Here is a 25,642-nt window from a genome sequence, read left to right as displayed (position 1 = left end):
GAGGGACGGGCAGGAGGGAGGGGGATGAGTTGCCGGGGGCTGGGACGGTGACGGGATCTACACTGGTGTTTGGCTACAGTTCCACAGTGGGACGGGTGGTGGGGAGGGTGGGGAGGAGCCCGGGGCGGAGCGGTGCACGGTGGAGGCTGGGCCCGGCTCTCAGCTGCAATGCCACGGCGTGACGGGGGCCGGGAGCTCGACTCCACAGAATAGAAGCCGCATTGGGGAAATGTGCTGCTCTGTCACACCGCGGCTGTGAGCGGGGGCAAAGGCTGCGGGCAACAACACAGCAGCAACCCGGACAAGGATGTAGAGAGAGGGGGGCGAGCACACACACACAACACACACACACACACGGCGAGGTTTACGTCTCATCACCTTCCCTCCCTCTGGCCATCGGGACAGTGGAGAGCAGAAGAACAGAAACATGTTAAGTGCGGTGCTGGACTCGGTGATCGCGGTGCTGCTGGTCTGTAAAGCGACGACATCGCAGTATTCCAGCAACCAGTGCAGCTGGAAGGGAAGGTAAGCGCTTTAGCCCACTCACCTGTAACCTGTGTGGGGGGGAGAGGGAAGGGGGAGAGGGGGAGAGGGGGAGGAGAACATGGGGAGGGAAAACGGGGGAGAAATGAGGATGACAAGGATAGAGAGAGGGGGAGAGAAAGAGAGCGGGACCCCCTCGTAAGATCCACCGGACCGGCACTCTGCCCCGTAGCGGGATGCCGCGATGACCCAGGTCTCCCACCCCTGTGGTTCGAGTCACTCACCCACCCACTCTCCGCTCAGTTGGGGAATAGAAAGCGGGCGTTATGATCTGGGCAACGTGTACGTGTTTGCATTTGCTGCTGAGTTTGTGCCGCATCCGTGTATCGATCTGCTGTGTTTCCACGTCCTTCAACTATTTTGTACTTTTGGTAAACAAGAATGTAACTACCCATCCGCAAAGAGCATTGGAACTTTTTCCAAATGTTTTTTTTTGTGTGTGTGTGTGTGGGTGTGGGTGTGTGTGAGTGTGAGTGCGTGTGTGTGTGTGGGGTGTGTGTGTGTGTGTGTTTCGAATATGTCAGTGTCTATCCAGTTAACGTGTTTAAGAAGGAACTGCAGATGCTGGAAAATCGAAGGTAGACAAAAATGCTGGAGAAACTCAGGTCAGGTAAATGCACGGTCTTTTGCCAAGAGTAGGGGAATATAGAGAACCAGAGGACATAGATTTAAGGTGAGGGGGATAGATTTAATGGGAAACCGAGGGATAACTTTTTTTTCTTACGCAGGTGGGTGTGTGGAACAAGATGCCAGAGGTACACAAAAATGCTGGAGAAACTCAGCGGGGTGCAGCAGCATCTATGGAGCGAAGGAAATAGGCAACGTTTCGTCCCGAAACGTTGCCTATTTCCTTCGCTCCATAGATGCTGCCGCACCCGCTGAGTTTCTCCAGCATTTTTGTCTACCTTCTATCTAGTTAACGTTTAGTTAAATTGGGTAAAGTGCAGGCTCGGCCCCGTGAGTTCAAGGAGCCGTTTCTGTCCTATAATTTAGTTTCAAAGTAAGAGAGGCTGCAAAGATTCACTGGAGTTTGCCGAACAACAAACACCTGCGGACCATCACATATCGTTGACTTGTGCAGGGAAACTTCTAAGGTAGAAGCATTTTGATCAAAATGAAGTCTTGCTCGGCGGCGGAGCTATAATTATATGGAACTGCGAGTTTAAGTCAGATTTAAAATAATAATTTTAAGCGCTCAGACGTCCCCTGCGTTCGTGTTTGATGTGGAGGTTTCAATGAAAACAAGTCACCTGCTGCCGTCAGCAGCACATGAGTCACTCACTGAGTGAAGATGTCCCAGAGAGTAACCGCAGTTGCGAAAGGGTGTTGGTTTGGGACACAAGCAACGTTAGAGTCGTACCTAAGATAGACACAAAAAGCTGGAGAAGTAACTCGGCGGGGCAGGAGGCAGCAACTCTGGAGAGAATGGTCTCGACTCAGAAAAGTCGCCCATCCCTTCTCTCCAGGGATGCTGCTGAGTCCCGCTGAGTTACTCCAGCTTTTTTGTGCCTTAACTTCGATATAAACCAGCATCTGCAGTCCATTCCTAAACAGTTCCTATCCACGTCTCTCTCCGAATGTATTTTAAATGTTGTTCTAGCACCTGCCTCAACTACCTGCTCTGGCAACTCGTCCCACACACCCACATACACCTGTGTGAATAATCCTCTGTAGGAATTCAGATTGGACAGTTTATGTTTCCCGAGAGATACCTGCTGGTTTGGAAATCCACCTGGCGATCTCTAAATGAACTGGCGGCTCAGGGTAGAGTGGATGGCCCAGTGTGTGTAGCTGCTGGCTCAGCTTGTACAGGGCGCGGGAAGGAATGGACCTGAACAGGCAACTCTTGTTGTGATGTGCAGAGAGTCATGGCGCAATAAAGTGACAGAAGGCGTAAAGCTTGGTCAAACCCTCTCAAACCTTTCAGTGAATCATTTGCATATTGCTGGTGCGGTGGCCCGTCAAAGAAGCACACATACATACACACCCTAAGCCCAGCCTTGTGTGTAGGAAGGAACTGCAGATGCTGATTTAAACCGAAGATAGACACAAAAAGCTGGAGCAACTCAGCGGGTCAGGCAGCATCCCTGGGGGGAAATGGAATAGAGTCGAGACCCTTCTTCAGATTCTCCACCGTTGCTGTTACAATCGGAGAGAAATGACATTGCCATTTCTGCTTAGAGATCCCCATGTGTCTGGGTGTGTTAATACTACTGTGTAAATGTGAAAGGCATTTTAAGCAATTCTGGATTTTGCCATCTTTTCCATCTTTTTCTTGAACTAAACGCCCCCAACTAATTATTTTCACGTTAATTTAACCAAACACTGTTTGTTCTCCATATAACCTTGGTGTGCAGCAGTTGCAGGTATTGTTTGGCTTGTGGTGATTAGATTCTGGGAGGTCTGAGCCGTCCACCAGACAAAGCAAGTTTACATTACCCCGGGAAAGTTTGCCAAAGCTAATGAAAAGTGACCTGGTATCTGTCAGTGCGTTTACAAGCATGAGATAAATCAACTTAAAAGAATGACCACTTAAATTAAATATGGCTTACTGCAATCCGATGAGAACACCCTGCAAACTTATTTGCAAAGATAAATTGTTGATGCTGAATACTTTTATTTTCCTTAAGTTCACTTATTCAAACCATGTATACAATCTAAACTGAATGGACCGTTGACTATGTGTACATTGATCATTGTCAACCTTAGCTGCATCATTCCAACATTGTAAATCATTCTTAATAAATGAATATTATCATCCACAAAGTGACTTACCCTCCAGATGTGTCGTTACAATTATTGATTTAGTTATGAGTTAAATAACGATAGAAGGATTCCATAATGTACCGTCCTAACTGTGGATCATCACTAGACTACTATGTAAAAGCTAGATGAATTTGGCAACTTGAAACCAAAAAGGCATTTGAGGATAAGTTTACTGATTGAATCGTTAATTTATGGGGGTTAGTGTATGTCAGAAATCAAATTGCAATTGGATCATACAAGATCTGAAGGAATAGCTATCAAATATCAGTCTTAGTCACCTGGAATATATCAAACCCAGGTCAGGGCAGAGGTATTTTTGTCTCTAAGCGAGTCATAATCGGTACCTGGGTTTTGCAAGTTTTGGTACATTCTTTCTTCCCATTGAAGTTATTGCCATCTTCTGGTTGGGGGTGGTGGGTGCCTGGAGCACCCTGCCAGGGGTGGTGGTGGTAGAGGCTGATGTGGTGGCAGTGGTGTTTAAGACGCTTTTAAGTAGGCACATGGGGAAGGAGGGATATGGATCACATGCAGACAGAGGGGGTTAGTTATCTTGCCATTATAAACTGTACGGATATTGTGGGCTGCGCGGATATCTGTTCCTGTGCCCTATTGTACTATGTATATGAAGGAACTGCAGATGCTGGTTTACACTGAAGATAGACATGAAATGCTGGAGTAACTCAGTGGGGCAGGCAGCATCTCTGGATAGAAGGTATGGGTGATGTTTCGGGATGAGTCCACAATCAGGGGGTCACAGTTTAAGAATAAGAAGTAGGCCATTTAGGACTGAGATTAAGAAAAACCTTTTCACCCAGAGTTGTGAATCTGTGGAATTCTCTGCCACAGAAGGCAGTGGAGGCCAATTCACTGGATGTTTTCAAGAGAGTTAGATTTCGCTCTTGGGGCAAAGGGAATCAAGGGATATAGGGAAAAAGCTGGAACGGGGTACTGATTTTGGATGATCAGCCAATGTCGTATTGAATGGTGGTGCTGGCTCGAAGGGCCGAATGGCCTAGTCCTGCATCTATTTTCTATGTTTCTATGAGACCCTTCTTCAGACAGTTCTACTGTTCTAAGTTCTTTCTCAACTATTCTAAATATTATACACTCCAATTTAATTAATATGTTTTAAAAGAAGTAAGCTAATGCAAGGTGATGATTGTAAGAAAATCTCCTTTTGCAAACCTCCCCAAATGTCAAGATTTTAATTCTTTTTTCTCCTCCTAGTGGTTTAACGCACAGCACTCACTCCAGAGATGTGGAACAGGTGTACCTGCGATGTTCTGAAGGCTCTTTGGAATGGTTGTATCCTACTGGAGCTCTGAGAGTTAACTTAAGAACCAATATAGCATTGCCGCACAAAGACTTGACTGTCTGCATCAAGCCTTACAAAGACTCCAAGGGATCTAATATTTATTTAGAAAAAGCTGGTGATCTGAAGCTTCTTGTGGCTGAAGAGGACTACATCCCAAACAAAGTGTACTGTTTTGGCATGGATCAGGGGGCACTCTTTATCCAGGCCACCCCACAGATGGACATCAGTAGAAAAATCACTGTTTTTCAGTATGAATTATTTAAAGACCGAACTGTTGCAGATTTACGCAATGCACCGGGTAAGTCATATATTCAGAGTTTCTGTTGCAAATCACGTGCTGGTTTCTGTAACCCAGTTAATAATAAATGGTGGAGGTATTTTTGCCTTGATATCTATCACACTATCTATCTGGAGTAGCAGTCTCGATGATGGCCTATAAAACTGCCCCCTATGGCCAAATGCAGTTAACACAGACAACAGGTGATGGGGTGGTTGGATAAACTTACATTGCACTTTTCAGATATCTGAATCCTTGCTGGCTTCCATAATGTATTCCTCCAGAGTCCACATTTTTTTCCTGCAGCTGAAGGTTTAACTTAGCCTGAACTGTAAAGTCATGTAGAAAGTCATTCTGGAAATACTGCACAGAGATAACCAGCTTGAGTGTTTATGGCCAGGTTTATATCCAGAGTCAAGAAATGTTATGTCCATTACAATACTTTCAGTGGGGCTGAAACTGATTTGTTGTTTAAAATTACATGGGTCAAATGTAATGGGAGCTTTGGTCATTGACTCGACAAAACCTCAGGAATAAGTTGCAATGCTTTTTCTCAGTGAGGTCACTAAGTACAGAAACTATTTCAAAGCTATAACTTAACAAGTGTTTCATTTATGTACAAGACCAGAATAAGCTTACAATTAAGTTTTGTGCACCCAGAATGCTACCTAATGTAGGTACAGTGAATGAGGTACTTTGGGGAAGATTATTAAGCTTGTTAAGGTGATTACATTCTTAGATAGATGCAAAATGCTGGAGTAACTCAGCGGGACAGGCAGCATCTCTGGAGAGAAGGAGTGGGTGATGTATCTGGTCAAGATCGGCCTGCCTGCCTGTCCCACTGAGTTACTCCAGCGTTTTGTGTCTATTTTCGGTGTAAACCAACATCTGCAGTTCCATCTTCCACATTGTTACATTATTTTAGTTTGTATGATAGAGAAGTCAAGTTTCATCCACCAACAGGTGGCGCTTTTACACCAGACCCTCTATGAAGCAACACTAAGCCATTACCGGTTTAACTAGTTATGTTTCGGCAATGAAGTAAGATATTTAGCTTTCTGCACAAACTTAATTAGAAATTCAGTAATTATATTAAAAAAAAGATACATTTTTCAAGCATAAACTTGTCTCAAACAGTGAGTGATTTATTAGAAAGTGCGCCCATTTGGAAATTTGGGCTGCTGCATCGACTGTTTATCAATGACAGCACCAATGACAGCACCTCAATGACAGCACCTCCTTGTCTAAAATTGGCCATGCACTGAGCAATATCCTGTTGTGCATACTTTCTTTATGATATTTAAAAAGAGAGGAAGACTTTGGAACTGGATGCGTTCCCAGTCTACTGTTGTAAAGGAAAAAAGTCAATGTGATATTAGGTGCAGCATGAGTTAGAAGTACATGGGGCTTTTTAAAGCAAGTCAGGAAATGAAAACCATTTACTAATGTTGCCAAACAGCTTGAAGTAGTTTTAGTCCAAAATGAATAGGTTGTTCAGCACAGCTCTCAACATCTGTTTGCATCTAATAGAACCAGGTTCAGACTGGGGAGTCTCTGGGACCTTACTATGCCCTTCTGAAAACTGATCTTTTTAAGCATTTGAACGAAACCCCACAGATTTTGCCATTGTGTAATGCATCTTGGAAAATTCTTTGCTGCAGTTTTAATTTTACTCTGTGGTCAATGGGATTATAATCCTGGCTGTGTCATTGAATCAACACTTGTCTCTATCATGAACCGTGACTGAGAGCTGGTGTTACATCAGAATTTGCAGGAAAATGTAGTATTAAAGGAAGAATGGAATAAGGGGTTAGTGTCGGGATGTGACGTGAGTTGGGAGATCAGCTGTGATTTTATTAAAAGCTGAGTAGGTGCAAGAGGAAGAATGGCCTCCTCCTTCCTCCTATCTCTTCTATATTTTTTTTATATGAAATAAATCTAAACTCTTTGAGGAACAACACATTGGAAGATATTCAAATTGAGCTGAATGTAAAATATGTTTGTTTGGTTTATACCAATCTGCCTGTAACAAAATCTTCCATCTGTTCTATGGGATAACATGAAAATATTTAAATTTGTTTTCTGGGTTAATAATACGTGTGATTTATTTGTCCTTGCTCTGAAGATGCTTGTATTTACACTACAATAGGTCAGTTCTGTCTTGTCACCTTATAGAGCACAGTTGCAAAAAATAAATCCAGTTCCTTGGCCAGTCGGGATGATCAGCGGAGTTGAATTTGGCTAAGATGGTTATGTGCAAGTGTAAGATGTAGTGCAGAGTCATGATGCTGGCACTGTGGCCAGAAGCTACCCCTCCTAGACTGAGGAAGGCCAGCGCTGCCAACTCTCACGCACGCACGCAATTCTCACGCTGATCACAGAATTTCACGTCTTCATTTGTCGCCCACAAGGTCGTAGCGTTTCGTATGTTGTCGCGGGCGGACGTAAGTTGACTTTGGTTTGTCGCAGGTTGTCATAGGTGTGGTCGTAGGTGGACGTCCCAATTCGCGAGGAATTGTGTCGCTGGTCGACGTTGCTTGTCGTAGCTTGACGTTGACTAGGGGTAGCTTGCCCAATGTTGGAAGGCCCATGTGTCCCACAATTGGAGGCTTTCATTGCAAGGACTAAAATGAAAGCCTGTCTTTAACTGGAATATTCTCTGAGGAAAATAGATCACAAGAGACCCCACAGCGCAAAACGATCACAAGATATTCTTCTCATCTTCTGGTCTATGTGACTTTAGTTTAGTGTAAAGGTACAGCGCAGAAACAGGCCATTTGGCGCACCGAGTCCTCGCCGACCAGTCATCCTTGTACACTAACCCTACCCAGCACACACGAGGGACAAGTTACATTTATACCAAGCTAATTAACCTATGTCTTTGGAGTGTGGGAGGAAACCGGAGCACCTGGAGAAATCCCCCGTGGGTCACAGGGAGAAGGTACAAACTCCGTACATACAGCAGCCGTAGTCGGGATCGAACCCGGGGCTTTGGCGCTGTAAGGCAGCGACTCTACCACTGTGCCAACCTGCTGTCCTCCTATCCCTCCTAGTCTGAGGAAAGCCCATGTGCCCCACAATTGGAGACGTTCATTGCAAGCCCGTACATGTAACAGGAATGTCCACTGAGGAAAATTGATCGCAAGAGACCCCACAATGCAAAACGCGGCACGGGTTACCACCCGGTGGCGCCGGTCTACGTGATTAATTGATTTTTCTTGTTGTTTATCTGACGGCCATTTATTGAAATCCATTAGATGCAGGATGGGCACCACATTTACCTGCTTGACAACGGTGGCCATATTTGTGAAATATGCCTTCTTCCCATACCTTGGAGACAAGGTGGTGAACATATGATGGAAGATCCTCCTGATCACAACTGCAGCAGGTCCCAAATGCCTTGTCTAGGAAGGAACTGAAGAAGGGTCTTGACTCGAAGTCACCCATTCCTTCTTTCTCTCTCTCGAGATGTTGCCTGAATTGAAGAAAAGGTTCCAGGATAACCTCAAACCACCCAGAGAAAGTGCAAGGTCAAGGAATATTTGGATTGGCACATGGAACCTCGCTTACACGAGCTGCCAGGACCCAGAAACCCATCAGCAGAGTATAGGAGTAAACCCCCCCCCCCCCCAGAACTGCCCAAGATGGAAAGGAAAGAGAACTGTGAAAGTATTGTGGAGGCCGGTTCTCTGGATGCTTTCAAGAGAGAGCTAGATAGGCCTCTTAAAAATAGCGGAGTCAGGGGATATGGAGAGAAGGCAGGAATGGGGTACTGATTGTGGATGATCAGCCATTTAACCATATAACAATTACAGCACGGAAACGGGCCATCTCGGCCCTACAAGTTCTTGCCGAACAACTTTTTTTCCCCTTAGTCCCACCTGCCTGCACTCATACCATAACCCTCCATTCCCTTCTCATCCATATGCCTATCCAATTTATTTTTAAATGATACCAATGAACCTGCCTCCACCAATTCCACTGGAAGCTCATTCCACACCATGATCACATTAAATGGCGGTGCTGCTGGCTCGAAGGGCCGATGGCCTGCTCCTGCACCTAGTGTCTATGCCATTAGATATGAAGCAGTTTGGGATGTGATTTTCAGAAATGGAAGCTTTTTAGTCATCTTCCTTTCCCTCTCTCCATCCTCGAACATCTGTGGCTACCTGTCATCAACCCCCTCCCCCAAATGTTCAGTGGGCACCTCGCCAATCTTTCTACCCTTTCATCAAAGAGAATCTTGGGCTTTCAGCGCTGTTGGGGTTGCCCTCGTCACAGGATTGTCTCGGGTGAAGCATTTGTAATTGGATGTTTTTTGCGGTAAATGGGGAAGAGATGTATCTGATTTTTTTTCTTTTAACCAAACTCTAGAAAGCGACCCTTTCATCAGGCGCTCGTCATTCTTGAAACAAGGAACTCTTGCTCTTTCCCTCTCTACAGTAACATAAAGACAATGTAAAGAAGCCTCCACAAAGCGCATCTTGTAATTATATATGTATTATAAGGTCCACTTTGGTAATCAGTTGACAATGTGAACAATAATAACATCACAAACCTTTCACAGCCCAACTAATGGTAGGTTAAAGCAATTACTGTGTTTATTTTAGAATACCAAGCCCATTTTAATTGCCGTCTTAAACACTATTTTTTCTTTTCATTTACTTTGGCTGTGTGTCCTTGATAACTTCGTAGTGCCATCTGTCCACAAGTGAAGTATTGAACAATGGGGACTGCTATAGAAATATATGGGAGGAATGGGAAGCATTAATAGGCCACTCATCATGCGGCCATGTGATAAAATGCTTCACACAGTTCAGAAACAATGTGGGAATGTATTCATTATGTGGTTAAGTGCTCACTGAATCATTTTATTCAGCTATACCAGTGACTCATGAGTTGCAATGCCTTTTCTATTACATCTTCATTGGCCCAGTTTGGTCAGAAATCTTACGCCTTTGGTGTTTTTTTCCCCGACAAATTGCGAGTGAATTGTCTCTGTTAAAAGTTGCAAAAGGTTTTCATCAGAGTAGGGATATTTAGGTGCAGCACAGTGGCACAACTGGTGAAGCTGCTGCCTGACAGCACAAGAGGACCACCTTCAATCCTAATCTCTGGTTCTGCCTGTGTGACGTTTGCTCTCGGTGACTGCATGGATTTCTTCCAGGTGCTCCACTTGCCTCCCATTTCCCAAAGGCGTGCAGGTTGGTTGGTTAATGGACCAGTGCAAATTGTCCCTAGCACGTACAGAGTAGACCTGGAAGTGGGAAAACATGGAACAAGTGTGAACGATGGTTGTCATGAATTAGGTGGGCCGAAGGGCCTGTTTCCTTCCTGTATCATTAAATTCAATTAAATTCAGAAAAAGTAGGATTGGTGTAAATGGGGATTGACAGTCAACATGGGTTTGGTGGGCTGAAGGGCCCGTTTCCAGGCTGTATCACTCTATGATACTATGACTATTTGAAAAATGTCTGGAAAACTTTGATACGGTAATAAGGAAGTTCTCATCCCATTTATTTATAATCAGAAGATACTGTATGTACTTAAGGAGGGAAGGGAGAGAAGGAGAATTAATATGTATCACTGGGAATGTTAAAATGAGACGGAATTCTGATTATTTGGGGTCAAAAAATCTCTGAAATTATTTACGGTAATAAAGACTGGGAAAAATAATTCCGCAGCCAGTTCATTCAGAGGACTAGCACAGGAATGATGGGCTGAATAGTCTCTGTCCTTTCCATTTAATTACAATATTGGATTCAGGTAAAGTGTTCACCAGTCCAGGGCCTGGGATCCGGTGTATTATTCCCGGATAGTTATTCATATTCCCTTTAAATGACCCAGAATAAAACTCCATGAACTTATGGAAACATCTTAATAATAATCAGTAGGCTTATGAAATGTTGGTAATAATGTTACACTTGGGTCATTTAAAACAATTCCCTGTTTGTTTTGACTTTTAATGTGGAGAAAGCCTATTAGAAATGGTGTTTAATAATATTAAAGTGTTTATGGGTCCTTGGCAGAACAGGTTTAGCAATCCAACATCTGGCTTGTAGAAGTACTCTGGAGTCACGGAGTTGTACAGTGGAATATAATTATTCTCATTGTTGTTCCTGCAGAAAATCAATGGTTTAGTAAAAATTAAAGAATTATTTTTCTGAAATCGGGTCGATTGGAAGAAAACTCTTCTGTGCTTTTAACGTGTTTATTAAGCAAGCATGCAAACATATTCTTTAGAAAACATACGCTCCTTGTAGTTGGAGACACAAGAGACTACAGATGTTGGGATCTTGAGCAAAAAAAAAAAGTCCGAAAGGAACTCGGTGAATCAGGTAGCATCTGTGAGGGAAATGGACAGGTGATGTTTTGGGTCCGATCCTGCCTTCAGTACTATCAGTGTGAAGAAAGGTCATGACTTGAAATGTTGTCTGACTTATTTCATGCCACTGATGTAGCACAGATTGATGAGTTCCTCTTTTTTTTAAAATTAATGCTTTATACATTTCTCCACACAAAACAACTGTGACAATGACAATAGGTTAAATCTTGATTAATTTTGGTGGAGTTTCTTCAAGCCAAGTGCAAATGTTGATTCGTTTGGTTACGGGAGTTAATTTTTTCAGCAGGATATTTGAGATGAGTAATGGGATTGGTTAATAAGGGACTAAATCAGCGATATCCCCTTTTGATGGGCTGCACTTCAATGTATAATTTAAGTGTCTTTTATCTTGAGGGTTAAATGCAGACATTATTATGAAACTCAAAATCATGTCGACATGTCACAAACATAAACATAGTTTAAAACTTTCATGGATACATATGCAGTAAAACCTCTGTTAAATGAACAGAGGGACTAGATAATGTTTAGTTTTGCCAGACTTAGTTGTGGGTGAAATCTTGATGGTTATCACTTTGTTGCGAGGAACTGGGAAGAAAAAGAGGAAGCATTTTCTGATCTGAACCGGATCGATGTAATTTGCCCGAGAGAACGGATTTGCGTCCTGTTGGTCAGTGCTCTACTTGCTACTTAGTAAAGGGCCCGTTCCATGGGTATGCGACTCCATGCGGCAAGCGCTACCTAACGTGGTCGCTTGAGCCGTACGGCCTCGCGGGGCCGGTCCCACTTCGATCGCCGGAGCCGTATGGAATTGTGGTCCCGACATCGCGCGGGGCTCCGAAAAACTGATCGTGTTCAAAAATTCCGCGCGGCGACGGCCTGCCGGCCCGCAGTCGCCACGACGCTGTACATCACGCGCGAACTTCCCGCGGACTTCGCTCGCACTTCACGTCACTCACTCGACCTCCGCGCGGCCCCCACTTCTGGTTAGGTCGCGCTTGCCGCATGGAGTCGCTGCTCGTGGGACAGGCCCTTAAGCTCATTATTTAAACAGTTTTAAACACCCCTTTGTGCACGGCTGCAAGGAATGGATGCAGTGTTGTTGTTCAGTGTTGCTATCAAGGCCAAGTGGTTACTTGGGTGCAGTGAGGGGTAAAATCTTGCTCGGGTGACGCCCCACTGTGAGAACATAAACAGGCAGGATGGAGTAGGCCATCCAGCCCTCCAGGAAGATCACGGCCAGTCTTTTACCTCAGCAACTTCCCTCCACTTTCCCCGTGTCCCTCGATTCCCTGGCAAAATGTTTTCAACTGTGTCACAAGTTAACCCAACAACTGTGCCTCCTCAATTCTCCTGGGGAGTGAACTCCAAAGATTCACCTGCCTCTGGGTGAAGCAATTTCGTGTCGTCTGTTCCGTATTTTGACTCTTGTGACCTGGCCTGAGCTGACAACAGTAACATCACCGGTACATTGACTAGTGTAGCCAAAGCCATCCTCAGAGATTCCCTTTTGGCCATTTCACTACCATTTAAAAAAATAAATAAATAAATAAATAAATAAATTAAATTATTAATTTATTGAACATGTTAAAAAATACAAACACAAATAAACTTGTAAGCAATAAAAAAAGAAAATAAAACACAAAGGAAAACAAACAAATAAGTAACTCAAATAATACAAATAATATCGTTCATGTTCAAAAGGGGGAAGAAGTTCGAAAACTTTTCTGGTCCTCTCCCCTCTTATTTTCTATACATTTTCATGGAAAAACAGAATAATGGGAACAAATGGACCCAAACTGTTGAACAGTCCACAAACAAGAAATAACCAAACAGAAAAGAAAATCATTGGTCCAGCTCATAACTATTCAATCTTTTGTTTCTGAAGAGTGTTTTTAGTTTGAATAGAGTCTTACATTTTTTCAGCTCATCATGGCAGTTATTCCAGAGACTAACACCCTTTGCTGTAACACAATGGTGTTTTGCATTAGTTCCTATTACCATTAACAACATTGTCAAACCGCTGCTGTTTGTGATCTTCCCATCTTTAGTCGGAATCTGATGAAGGGTCCTGACCCGAAATGTCACCTATTCATGTCTTCCAGAGATGCTGCCTGACCTGCTGAGTTACTCCAGCACGTTTGTCTTTTTCTTTTCAATAAACCCACGCCTGCAGTTCGTTGTATCTACATTTCGAAGGAACTATGTTGTGGCTTATTTCAGCGAGATGTTTGCAACCTCTCTGAGAACAGGAACTACCTCCTCGGTTTAGTCTGGATCCGAAGGGCCGAATGGTCTCCTCCTGCACCTATTTTCTATGTTTCTAGTTCACCTTCCAAGCCAGTGCTTGGATCAAAACGTCCCGTGTCTTATTTCAGATGTGCTGAGTTGTATGTAAACTGATATGGGGAGTTGGGGATTGTTAAAGTTCAGCGACTTGTCCCACAGGGTTTGGATGGCAGTGTTTTACCAGTTCGTTCACAACAGCCACAGATTTACAGCTGTTGTACAAATAAGACCTCTGTTTACTTGTACAGAGGCGGCAGTTAAAATTAATGGTTTGTTTTTAAACAGTAATGGCCAATGGTGATTTAAGTAATCTTGTAATCTCTTTGAACTCTAGTTATCTTTCAGCATCAATCAATATGAACTTGGGTCCACATATCTCTGGGGCAGGTCTTATTTAAGATCTAATCGACATTTCGCAGTGGCAAACTCACCTTGATGTATTCTTTCCCAGCAGGTTTGCAGGTGAACGAGTATAAAATAATTGGTTTCATTGTCCAAATAATTGTTCCTTCCTTTGAGATCACCTCGAGGTGAACATGGGCTGATGTGACCACACTTTTCGGTACATGGATGTCGAGGGTTATGGATCATGTGCAGGCGTATAGGCATCATGTTTGGCACAGACATTGTGGGCTGAAGGGCCTGTTCCTGTGCTGTATCTTTAGTTCTATGAAGTATCAAAGATCAAGAATGAGGCAAAATTGGAAGGAAGGAAAGTCTCTCCATTGCGATTTCAAGTGACTGGGAATGGTATTTAAAAAAAACCCAAACATTTTTGTTACGTCTGTGAAGGTGTTTTATTTTGCGTGCTATCCAGGCAACACGTACCACACATGAGTGTGTCAGGCCGTACAAAAAGAAAAGAAACAAAGTGCCAAATATAGTGTTGCAGCTACAGAGAAAGTGCAAATAAAAAATGTGCAAAGGCTTCAACGTGGTAGGTTGGGGGATTATGAATTCAGCCTTTGCATTATTAGACATCTGTCCAGGAGTCTGATCACAGTGGGGGAGGTGTACTTGTATCTAGTCCAACTGGACACTAGTTGGTGAGATGTTTACTGAGGCTGTAGACTCGCCAAATTGGGATTTGCTATTTCAATTGGGCCTCAATTTTGATGAAGTTAATGAGTGACATCAAAGTATCTCCTCATTTATTCAGACGGAATTTGATTTGTGCAACATTATTCTCATGGATGGATTAATGAGCATTTGGGAGACGGGCGGAATGGATTTGCTGGCTGATGCGGGGCTCACTGTAGGCAACTTCTGCCGTGTAGAAACATTGGAATGATTGAGTTAAAGGCTATGGTGGACCTACACATTGCCCATGTTTATGTTTCAATGCACATTCGGCAGGCATTCATAATTCCAACTTGTTGTCTTTAGTTTTAGATTTGTTCAGAGGTAAAGCACGAAAACAGGCCCTCGGCCCACAAGTCCGCACCTGCCAGCGATCCCGTACACTAGCGCGATCCAACACACACCTACAAACTAGTATGTCTTTGGAATGTGGGAGGAAACTAGAACTAAAGAAAGCCCATGTAGTCAAGGGATAAACGTGCAAACTCTGTACAGACAGCACCCGTAGTCAATACCCCAAGTCGGAAACTACCGATGGACTATGGACAATATGTGGGGAAAATACATTTCTCTCTCCATTGTACTTTAAAGCCTCTGATTTGTGCTTTTAATATATTTGGTCACTTGTAATTGAAAGTGGAGTGGCCAGCTATGTGTTTCTTTCAGAATTTCATGGCTGATGTTACAGGCAGCTAAGGAGAATGTTATTCAAGATCCAGTTTAAAGAGTGAAGCAATAATCTTAGTTAAGGCTCCAATCTCCCGTGATCTGTGGTTGAGTAGTCTCTACGAACTGTAAGGGATGTGGTGTGGAAATGGAAGTATGGTGTGCTGTAAGGAACTGCAGATGCTGGTTTAAACCGAAGATAGACACAAAATGCTGGAGTAACTCAGCGGGACAGGCAGCATCGCTGGAGAGAGGGAATGGGTGACATTTCAGGTTGAGACCCTCCAGTCTGAAGAAGGGTCTCGACCCCCACCCATTCCTTCTCTCCAAAGAGATGGTCTATCAGCCTTGGTCAAAGAGGATAACATTTCATTGTGTAAATGCATCATCAGGCCTCAGTTAATGCTCCTTGCTATTTCACAACACATCCTAATGCTTCTGGATAAAATATCTTTTGAACATTAAATGGGCCAGATATTAAACTTGATATTTAATAGCTTCCAGCATAACATCACTGTTCTTAAAAGTTTTATATTTTTCCCTTCTGAGTAACCAACTTTTCTCAATGTGAAGAAGGGTCTCGACCCGAAACGTCACCTATTCCTTTTCTCCAGAGATGCCGTCTGACCTGCAGAGTTACTCCAGCTTTTAGTGTCTGCCTATCTAAATTTAAAGATCTGAGAATTGTTTTAGCCAGCAGCACAAACAAAACAGCATGTTAAATAGAAATCATTACTTGTACAAAATGGTGTGCAGCTTTATGTTCAAAAGTGTGAACATATATTACGTGATTTAAGAAAAATCTTTATCAATAATGGAGGCCCGCAGAATGCCTTCACCCAGACTTTCCCTCTCTGTTTAATTGACGAGGAGTGAGGAATCTGCATTAACTGGTCACCTGCCGAGCCCTGGGGCATTCTGGTGACAAGTGGCGGTGGCCCTTGGGAAGTCCTCCTCATGAGGCATGTTGGCCAACTATTGTTAACATTGGGTTGAGAGGGCAAGTCGTTCAAAGCAGCTGCAACATGACTGCTGGCTCGTGCAGAATGCTGTAATTACATCCTTGTGTCAGGCAGTGAATGCAGTGGCTCATGAGCAGTAGTCGGGGCCCGAGTCAAGTTACCTCAGGATGCTGTCGGCATCCGTAACATAACCCTCAGCAGAGTTCACTTTGGACTCCATACAATGCCCACATTATACCAGAGCCATCTTTGGATTCAAGTGCCCAAGCTTTGGAGGTCCACAATGCACTACTTTATTTATTGTGTGGATCCCAAGGTTAGCTTCGTGTGACTTGATTCGGGGTGGTAAAGAAGGAATGCAAACAGCTTTGTCATCTGCTCACCTTTTTGGGTCAGTGAAAGAAAAATGTAGGGGTCACAGTGACCTCTTTCATTCCAACACAGTGGAGCAAGAATTTCAGCTTTCTCTTCATTGTTAAAATGTAATGTCTGTATCACTGATGTATGCAGTTCTTTCTTGAAATTTCAGATGACTCACACAAGTTTGTTCTGTTTCTTTAATTCATTCCGACCTCTTTGATAAATGGATTGCTTTATGAAGTAATAAAGTAACTGATTAAATCTGAACTTTTGGACTGATTAACTTTGATTTTTGAATTATTAACTCTGGCATCCTGGAAATAATATCTGTCCTCATTGCAGCATTTGAATCCTTCTCATGTTGTGACAGAGATTAGAAATCCTATTGTTACTATCTCAGGTTTACAGTACGAGCCGAGCTCATTTAGTAAAGTGTTCCATGAGAGAATTTACTGTCTGCAGAGTGCTGGAAGGAACCAATCTTATTATGTCTGTGCTCATTTCTGCTGCAAATAATTGTGTTTGCTTTGAATGAAGTTGCACATTGCAGAAGTTGCTTGAACTTGGCATGATAACAGGAGAGGACATTTGGGTAATCTCTTCAGGAAACCAATCCATTTTTCAATTCAGAAGTCGCGGGGGGGGGGGGGGGGGGGGGGGGGGGGGGGGGGGGGAAAATTTGACATTGGCTATCAAGTGAAAGCATTTCTTATCGCTTTAGGGCATTCAAAAACAATGAAAGGATAAATCTACACAAATATGTGGCCATGTTTGTTTGAATGTTAAGCTTTCCACATCTAGACTATTTTATTGTGGGAACAACACAGCAGGCTAGAATAAAGTTCGGTTCCCAATTATTGACATTCGATCAATTTGTGTCGAGTTTATTCTGATCTGCATGTGTGCGGTGGGGTCCAGATACCTTGCCTACTGCAGCATCACAGGGACATGGACTCAAGCCAACACCACAACACGTAAATCACCTGTGAATTTTATTTAATTTGCATGTTTAATCAATAATGTTTTATTATTCATGTTTAATGTTTTATGCATCATTCTTAACTGTCACTGTATGTCATGTTGTCACTTGTGGGCGGAGCACAGAGGCAAATTCCTTGTATGTGAATACTTGGCCAATAAACTTATTCATTTATTCATTCAATTATGCAAAACACAACTATGCAAAAACAAAACAGACACAAAGTGCTGGAGTAACTCAGTGGGTCAGGCAGCATCTCTGGAGAAAATGGCTGGGGCGGGACCCTTCTTCAGAACTTTTTCTCCAGAGATGCTGCCTGTAAACATTTTGTGCCTATCTTTAGTACCAACCAGCATCTGCAGTTCTTTGTTTCCAAGTTCGTACAAAACAAGTCACTAATACAAGCACACTATCAAGAACAAGTGCATGGTAGTGTAAGAGGTGGTCCATTGCTGAGGTGGGATTAGGAGTTGTACAGGTTGGTTCAAGAACATCATAGTTTTAGGAAAGAAGCTGTCTTCAAGCATCTGTTCCACCTGCCTGATGGTGGCAGTGGGAAGAGGGCACGGCTCAGATGGTGAGGATCCTTGAAGATAGATGTCACTGCCTTGAGACAGCACCCCATAGTGCAAACGATCACTTAGTTGGAAAGAGATTACAACATGTTGTGGTGCAGACGGATGTGCAGCTCCATCCTGCGTAACTCACTAAAAGTCAGTGAAATATTGTACACTTCCTCTGGTTAATTTGACTTTTGCCAACAGTTGTAAACAGATGACAGTCGGCAGTAAAGATCTTCAGGGAGCTGACAGGACAATGGGGTTAGGAGGGAGAGATAGATCAGCCATGATTGAATGGCGGAGTGGGCCGAATGGCCTAATTCTGCTTTCTATCACTTATGACCTTCTGATCTTGGCATGTTATTTAGTAATTCACAGGTTTGAGTGTAGAGTGCTGTCAAACGCTGCTGTTTAAAGCTACACAACGAGAGGGCATATTACAAAAAAACACACAGTTGGAATATTCTTTAGGATAAACTGTGAAAATCATAGCGGTGAAATATTATGCTTGCTGATAACAGAAACATAATTGAAATGATTGCCAAGTGCAGTTTGCAAGCTCCATGATTTAATGTGCTGCTTTTCTCCTTCCAGCTTCGTGTCGTCCCTGTAATGACATGGAAGTGCTCCTTGCTGCCTGCACCAGTGACTTGGGTAAGCCTAATTATGCTCCCCCCAGTTTATTTTTAACCATGGCACAGGGGCCATGCTGGCAATGTGGAGAAGGTTAAGTGAATATGATATTAAGGATGAGATGCCTGTGAAGGTGAAGACGAATGTTGACCCAGAAACTCAAGATATAGACGTCAGGAACTGCAGATGCTGGAATCTTGCATTGGATACAAAGTTCTTGAGTAACTCAGCAGGTCTGGTAGCATCTCTGGAGGACATGGGGAGGCTATGTTTTGGAGAAAGGAGGGGACTATTGGCCAGTTAGCCAAACAAATATTATTGGGGGGGAAATGTTGGAATCCATTATTAACGAGGTAATAGCAGTACTTTAGACTGTAGACTTTACACTTTAGAGATACAGCACAGAAACAGGTCCCTCAACTCACGGAGTCCACGCTGGTCAGCGATCACCCCGTACACTAGCACTATCCTGTGCACGAGGGACAATTTACATTTACATTTTGCTGAAGCCAATTAACCTCCAAACCTGTGCATCGCTGCAGTGTGAGTGGAAACTGGAGCAACCAGAGAAAGCTCACGCAGGGAGAACGTACAAACTTTGCACAGACAGCACCGTTGTCAGGATTGAACCCGGGTCTCCGGTGCTGTAATGTAGCAATGCTGCTGCTGTGCCGCATAATTTTGTACGTTTACACAACTATAGGGCAATCAAGCATCTGTACAGACCAGCCCTTTGTCTTTTTTTTTATTAACCAGCTTATGCAGTTCCTTGTTTCCATTCCTTGTACTATAGGGATGTAAGCTACCTAAGTGGAATAAGACGTGCTGGATGCTAAGAGGTTTACTGTTTGGTAGCATCTAGATTTACCAGAAATTCTTATTTTAGAATGAGAGGGACATAAGGAAAAATGTCTTATCTGAAAGCCACGAGCAGCAGGAATTCTGTACCCTGTAGAGGCAGGGGCATTGGCTGAGTTCAAGGCAAAGGCTAACTGGCGCTTTTGCTTCAGAGTTTTGAGTAAGTCAAATATCGTGTATTCAACACAAACTGAAGCTGAGCAGAAAATCGAACTAGTTAAAGGAATAAAAGTAATTATTCGTGTATTGGAGACCACAATTGGGCCTCGTGATGGTAAATTGTTTTGATTAAAGATTTTGTAATTGTCTGCACCTTTTGTGTGTTGGACAAAGGAGCCACAGAGTTTGAAGGAGTTGTGGGTTCAGTTTCCCATGGATGATCACCAGCCATTGTCTTTATCGCTTCTTCTGTAGCATGGAGAAGAAGAAAGGCTCTCTGCTCAACGGCAACATCATTAAAGAGGGGAAGTGTATCTTGCTTTGCTGCTTCTTAATGATGTTGCTTTGTTGAGATGCAGGCAGATTGTTGAGCAATGGAACGCATTGCCTTGGAATTCCGTGATCTTTGAACTTTGGAATCTATTTTGTAAAGGCCTTAAACCCATTCCATGGGCAATGATATTGCTAATTCATTCTGCAGGCCCAAATAATTTAACAGTATTGAATGTAAGAATATGGACACTGTGCAATGTTACCGTGCCCTCCATAATGTTTGGGACAAAGACCCATCAATTATTTATTTGTCTCTGCACTCCACAATTTGAGATTTGTAATCGAAAAAAAAATCACACGTGGTTAAAGTGCACTTTGTCAGATTTTAATAAAGGCCATTTTTATACATTTTGGTTTCACCATGTAGAAATTACAGTAGTGTTTACACATAGTTCCCCCATTTCAGGGCACCATAATGTTTGGGACACCTGGCTTCACAGGTGTTTGTAAATGCTCAGGTGTGTTTAAATGCCTCCTTAATGCAGGTATAAGAGAGCTCTCAGTACCTAGTCTTTCCTCCAGTCTTTCCATCACATTTGGAAATGATTATTGCTGTTTATCAACATGAGGACCAAAGTTGTGACAATGAAAGTCAAATAAGCCATATTGAGTGAGAAGCAAGAATAAAACTGTTAGAGACATCAGCCAAACCTTAGGCTTACTAAAATCAACTGTTTGGACCATCATTAAAAAGAATGAGAGCACTGGTGAGCTCACTAATCACAAAGGGACTGGCAGGCCAAGGAAGACTTTTGCAGCTGATGACAGAAGAATTCTCTCTATAATAAAGAAAAATCCCCAAACACCTGTCCGACAGATCAGAAACACTCTTCAGGGGTCAGGTGTGGATTTGTTAATGACCACTGTCCGGAGAAGACTTCATGAACAGAAATACAGAGGCTACACTGCAAGATGCAAACCACTGGTTAGCCGCAAAAATAGGATGGCCAGGTTAGAGTTTGCCAAGAAGTACTTAAAAGAGCAACCATAGTTCTGGAAAAAGGTCTTGTGGACAGATGAGATGAAGATTAACTTATATCAGATTGATTGCAAGAGCAAAGTATGGAGGAGAGAAGGAACTGCCTAAGATCCAAAGCATACTACCTCATCTGTGAAATACGGTGGTGGTGGTGTTATGGCCTGGGCATGTATGGCTGCTGACGATACTGGCTCACTTATCTTCGTTGATGATACAACTTCTGATGGTAGCATAATGAATTCTGAAGTATATAGAGACATCTATCTGCTCAAGTTCAAACAAGCCTCAAAACTCATTGGCCGGAAGTTCATTCTACAGCAAGCTACAGTAGAATTGCTGTGTCCTTATAGTGCCCTGAAATGGGGGAACTATGTATAAACACTGCTGTAATTTCTACACGGTGAAACCAAAATGTATAAAAATAGCCTTTATTAAAATCTGACAATGTATACTTTAACCACATGATTTTTTTCTATAACAAATCTCAAATTGTGGAGCACAGAGATGGGTCTTTGTCCCAAACATTATTGAGGGCCCCGTAGGTTTAAACTCATCTTCAAAGTACAGTGTAACGTTTTGATAAGCATTCAGTGTGTGATGCCGAGGCTAAAACTATTGCTTGAGGTTGACTTTGGCCCTTGTGAAAGCTGCCTTTTACCAGGTTGTAATTTGGATATTACCACAATCCTTTTTTTATCCTTTTTGAAGTCTGTAATTTGATATAAATATCTCGTGCTGGTGTGTAATGTTTGGGTTGAGTGTTTGTACAATGCCATATCTGTCAGGTGCTTGGAGCAGGAAAGCATTAATAATCTTCTTGTTCACACGGTGGGGACGCTGGCACTGAAGGACGTAGGCCCGCCAGCTCTAGGGTAGCTGTAGTTGGAGTTAACATTAACAACCTTGGCCTGATACCACACAGACAGGTAGCCTCTCCACCCATCACAGCCACACCTACCCCTCTTGTCATTGGCAGCATGGCAGTGTTCAATTAGTACAGCACCATCAATAATTCCACCATACATTGTGGAATGAGGAGACTGAAGAAGGTCCATTAGCTAGTGATCCTGATGTTAACCATCTAACCTGCACCATAACAGCATTACAGCACGGAAACAGGCCATCTCGGTACAAGTCCATGCCAAACAAATTTTGTTTCCGACCGGAAGGCATAGTCCCACCTGCCTGCAAATTACCAACGCATCCATTCCCGCTCTCCTCCATTGAGTCTGTCCAAATCCAATGTTATCCTTAAATGCGCTCACCAAAGAACTGCTCCACCACTTCCATGGACTGGAGCTCATTCCTACCACCGCCACCTACAGGTCTCTCCGTTGCCGAACCAGTTCCCCCGAGGATTACCCCTAAACTTCTGTCCTTTAATTCTGAAGTCATGTCCTCTTGTTTGAATCTTCCCTATTCTCAAAGGGAAAAGCTTGTCCACATCAACTCTGTCTATCCCTCTCATCATTTTAAAGACCTCTATCAGGTCCCCCCTTAACCTTCTGCGCTCCAGAGAATAAAGACCTAACTTATTCAACCTATCTCTGTAACTTAGTTGTTGAAACCCTATGGATTAGCTATGTGATTGATGTTACATGGTGACTTTTTCTTACTGAATGATAATTCTATACAGATTTTTTCGTTTTCCTCATTCTACACGTGCCAGTTGCCATTCTTTGGTAAATTAGAGCATTTATACCCTACAGCTGTTGTATGAATCAAAGTGCTCACCTTGACAAAGCATCTTTCATGCCTTCAGGGTACTTTACTAGGGGACTGGAAATGCTGACCCAATGTTGAGGGATAGAGAGGGAGAGAGAGGGAATGCCAGGGTTATTTGAAGTTAGAGGTATCAATATTCCTACCACTGGGCTGTAAGCTGCCCAAGAAATTTATTGCACCATATTACAGGTCTAGTTACCTAGCTACAGCTCCTGTCATAGGGCACTGTTTTGCCCTTTGCATTGCCATTCAGGTCCTCATGTGTATGAGAACCATGCTTAAGGCAGCACGCAGATATCAGCAGCTTGTCTACTCTGTCTAAAGGGAGGGGATTGGGAGTAGATATGATGGAGCCTCAGGTCAACTCAATGGAACATCAGCAAATAACTTAAATTATTACATTTCAAATAATATCCAAAATGAAATTAAACTAGGAATGTCGGGCCCAAGGACATAATATTAATTTAGTGGAAAGGAAATTTGAAAAAAGATAGCCACAACTTCACTAAAGAAACGAGAATCATTTGGAAATAGTTTTGGAAGGAAGTAGTCAAAAAAACATGAGCATTTCCAAAATGCAATTAGATTTTAAACTGGAAGATGCTGGGCTATTATTATTAAAATGAATTGAATAGCTTATTCCAACATATCAGGAACACATGCCCCTGATATGTTTTAATGCTTTGTGTTTTATCCTTGGGAAAACTGATGATTTTGTTTTGTCTCTTCCCCAGTGGTCAGAGGAAGCATTCGCTCCGTGTCACATGATCAGCGGCAGGAAGAATCGAGGATAGATATATTTGCAGACAAGATTTACAGACAAAAGAAGAAAACATTCCAGACAATTGGGAAAAGTGGGAAGTGGCTGGGGCACATAAAGACACCCCTGCAATGTGGAGTCAAGGAAGGAGAAGGGGACTTCCTGTTCACGGGCAGCATGCACTTTGGTGAAATCCAGCTGGGCTGCGCGCCCCGATATAAGGACTTCAGGAGGATCTACAAAGAAGCTCGAGACAAAGGGGAAAACCCATGTGAACTCTCCACAGATTGAAGCCACCCTTCAAGCCATCAACGGATGTCAGTTATCCAGATCAAAGGGACACTATGGTATAGTGAGCTGCATTTGACACGTGGTACTGATGAAACCAAGCATTCTGCCACTTTAATCCTGATCCGTGTTGCCAGGCAACGTTACAGATTTCAACTAAACTAAAACGAACAAGACTTTTTTTTTCTCAAAAAGACCATTGTTATTCAAGACTGCCAGCAAGATATCAATACTGATGAATTTCAAAGTCTTAAAGAACATGAATGTAGCATAAACCTGTATATGATGTACAAATGATCAAAATGATGCCCGGAAGTTGTTGTTTTGTAATGATGCTCATGTACAGTACAAGGTATTTCCTAAGTCAAAAATTACAAAGACAATGTGTTTCTGGGAGATGTAGTGTTTTGAGATATTTTGAGCCCTGTTAATTGGTAATAAAATCATTCCAGGGAATTAATGATCCCTGGATCAATACAGACTGATTCTAGCTCTCGATTATTGATCTGTGCCTTTGGTGGCACTGGATTCTAGACAAGGTATAAAATAGAATAGAAAACGTCTCTGCTACTTAATGTGTGAGGGAGACAGATTGCACTGGTAACTTTAGCCATAGATTTTACTGGAAGATTACAAGCTTGAACCGAGACCTTGACTCATTCAAATTCCTTTTTCACTCCGTAAACAAGTTTTGTGTACTTGACTTGGCTGCTGGCTCAGGTCTACATGGCGAGTTGGGCCAAAGATTCTTGTTGTCCCAGTGTTGGCCCTTGCCAATAGATCATGATGCGTTTCACACTTCTGTCATGCTGATGGTCCCAGGCTGGCCCCCTGAAGGAAGAGTGACACCATTAAATGTTAGTTCAAGGGCTTTGTGTTTTGCTGGGTGGTCTCTTGGTAATTACAGAACTGGGTGCATGAACTATTGATGAATAGGCCAATTTAGAATTGAAATCTGGATGAGTCTCCTCGTTGCACATAAAGAACAGTGTCACATTAGTCATGCTACAATGAGAGACATTTGTGAAAGTGTTAAGTACTGCAGGCAAATAGCATTGCAGACACACATGGTCTTTCTCTGAGAGGGAAGATTTGTCCTGTTGTTACCCTTATTCCATCACTGTTTTTGAAGCAAGAAGAAAAACTATTTATTGTAGGAAGAAACTTCAGACTCAAGAGGAGTCTCGACACGAAACATCACCCATTCCTTCTATCCAGAGATGCTGCCTGTCCCATTGAGTTACTCCAACATTTTGTGTCTTGTCTTCAGATTTAAAAAAATATATATTTGTACAGTGACTTTTAATGCAAAGTGGCCAAAGGACCAGAGGCCATAGCCTCGGGAATAAAAGGATGTACCTTTAGAAAGGAGATGAGGAGGAATTTCTCGTCAGAGAGTGGCGTATCTGTGGAATTCATTGCCACAGAAGGTTGTGGAGCCAAGTCGATGGATATTTTTAAGGTGGAGAATGACAGATTCTTGTTTTGTACGCGTGTCGGGTTACGGGGAGAAGATAGGAGAATGGGGATGAGAGGGAAAGATAGATCAATCTGATTGAATAGATGGAGTAGACCTGATGGGCCAAATGGCCTAATTCTGTCCCTAGAACTTATGAAAATGTTCCACCGCAGTATTATCAACCAAAAATTGACAATGGCGCACAATAGGGATTTTTGGATAATTGTTTGAAGATATCCTGGAGAAACTCAGCGGGTGAGGCAGCATCTTTGGCGCGAAGGAAATGGGTAACGTTTCAGGTCGAGACC

General features: G+C 43.0%; 1 protein-coding gene across 1 annotated transcript; it reads left to right on the top strand.

The window, feature by feature from the left end:
- The first annotated feature begins 117 nt into the window (after positions 1-117).
- Positions 118-24,356, top strand: metrnla (meteorin like, glial cell differentiation regulator a). The gene is made up of 4 exons (XM_055653666.1): positions 118-525; positions 4,537-4,922; positions 18,735-18,794; positions 23,562-24,356. The coding sequence occupies exons 1-4, from the start codon at positions 428-430 to the stop codon at positions 23,876-23,878; spliced, it is 861 nt and encodes a 286-aa protein (XP_055509641.1). The 5' UTR covers positions 118-427; the 3' UTR covers positions 23,879-24,356.
- The last annotated feature ends 1,286 nt before the right edge of the window (positions 24,357-25,642 follow it).

This window comes from Leucoraja erinacea, chromosome 23, assembly GCF_028641065.1.
Source record: "Leucoraja erinacea ecotype New England chromosome 23, Leri_hhj_1, whole genome shotgun sequence".
Lineage (NCBI taxonomy): Eukaryota > Metazoa > Chordata > Chondrichthyes > Rajiformes > Rajidae > Leucoraja > Leucoraja erinaceus.
This window is presented reverse-complemented; position numbering and strand designations above follow the sequence as displayed.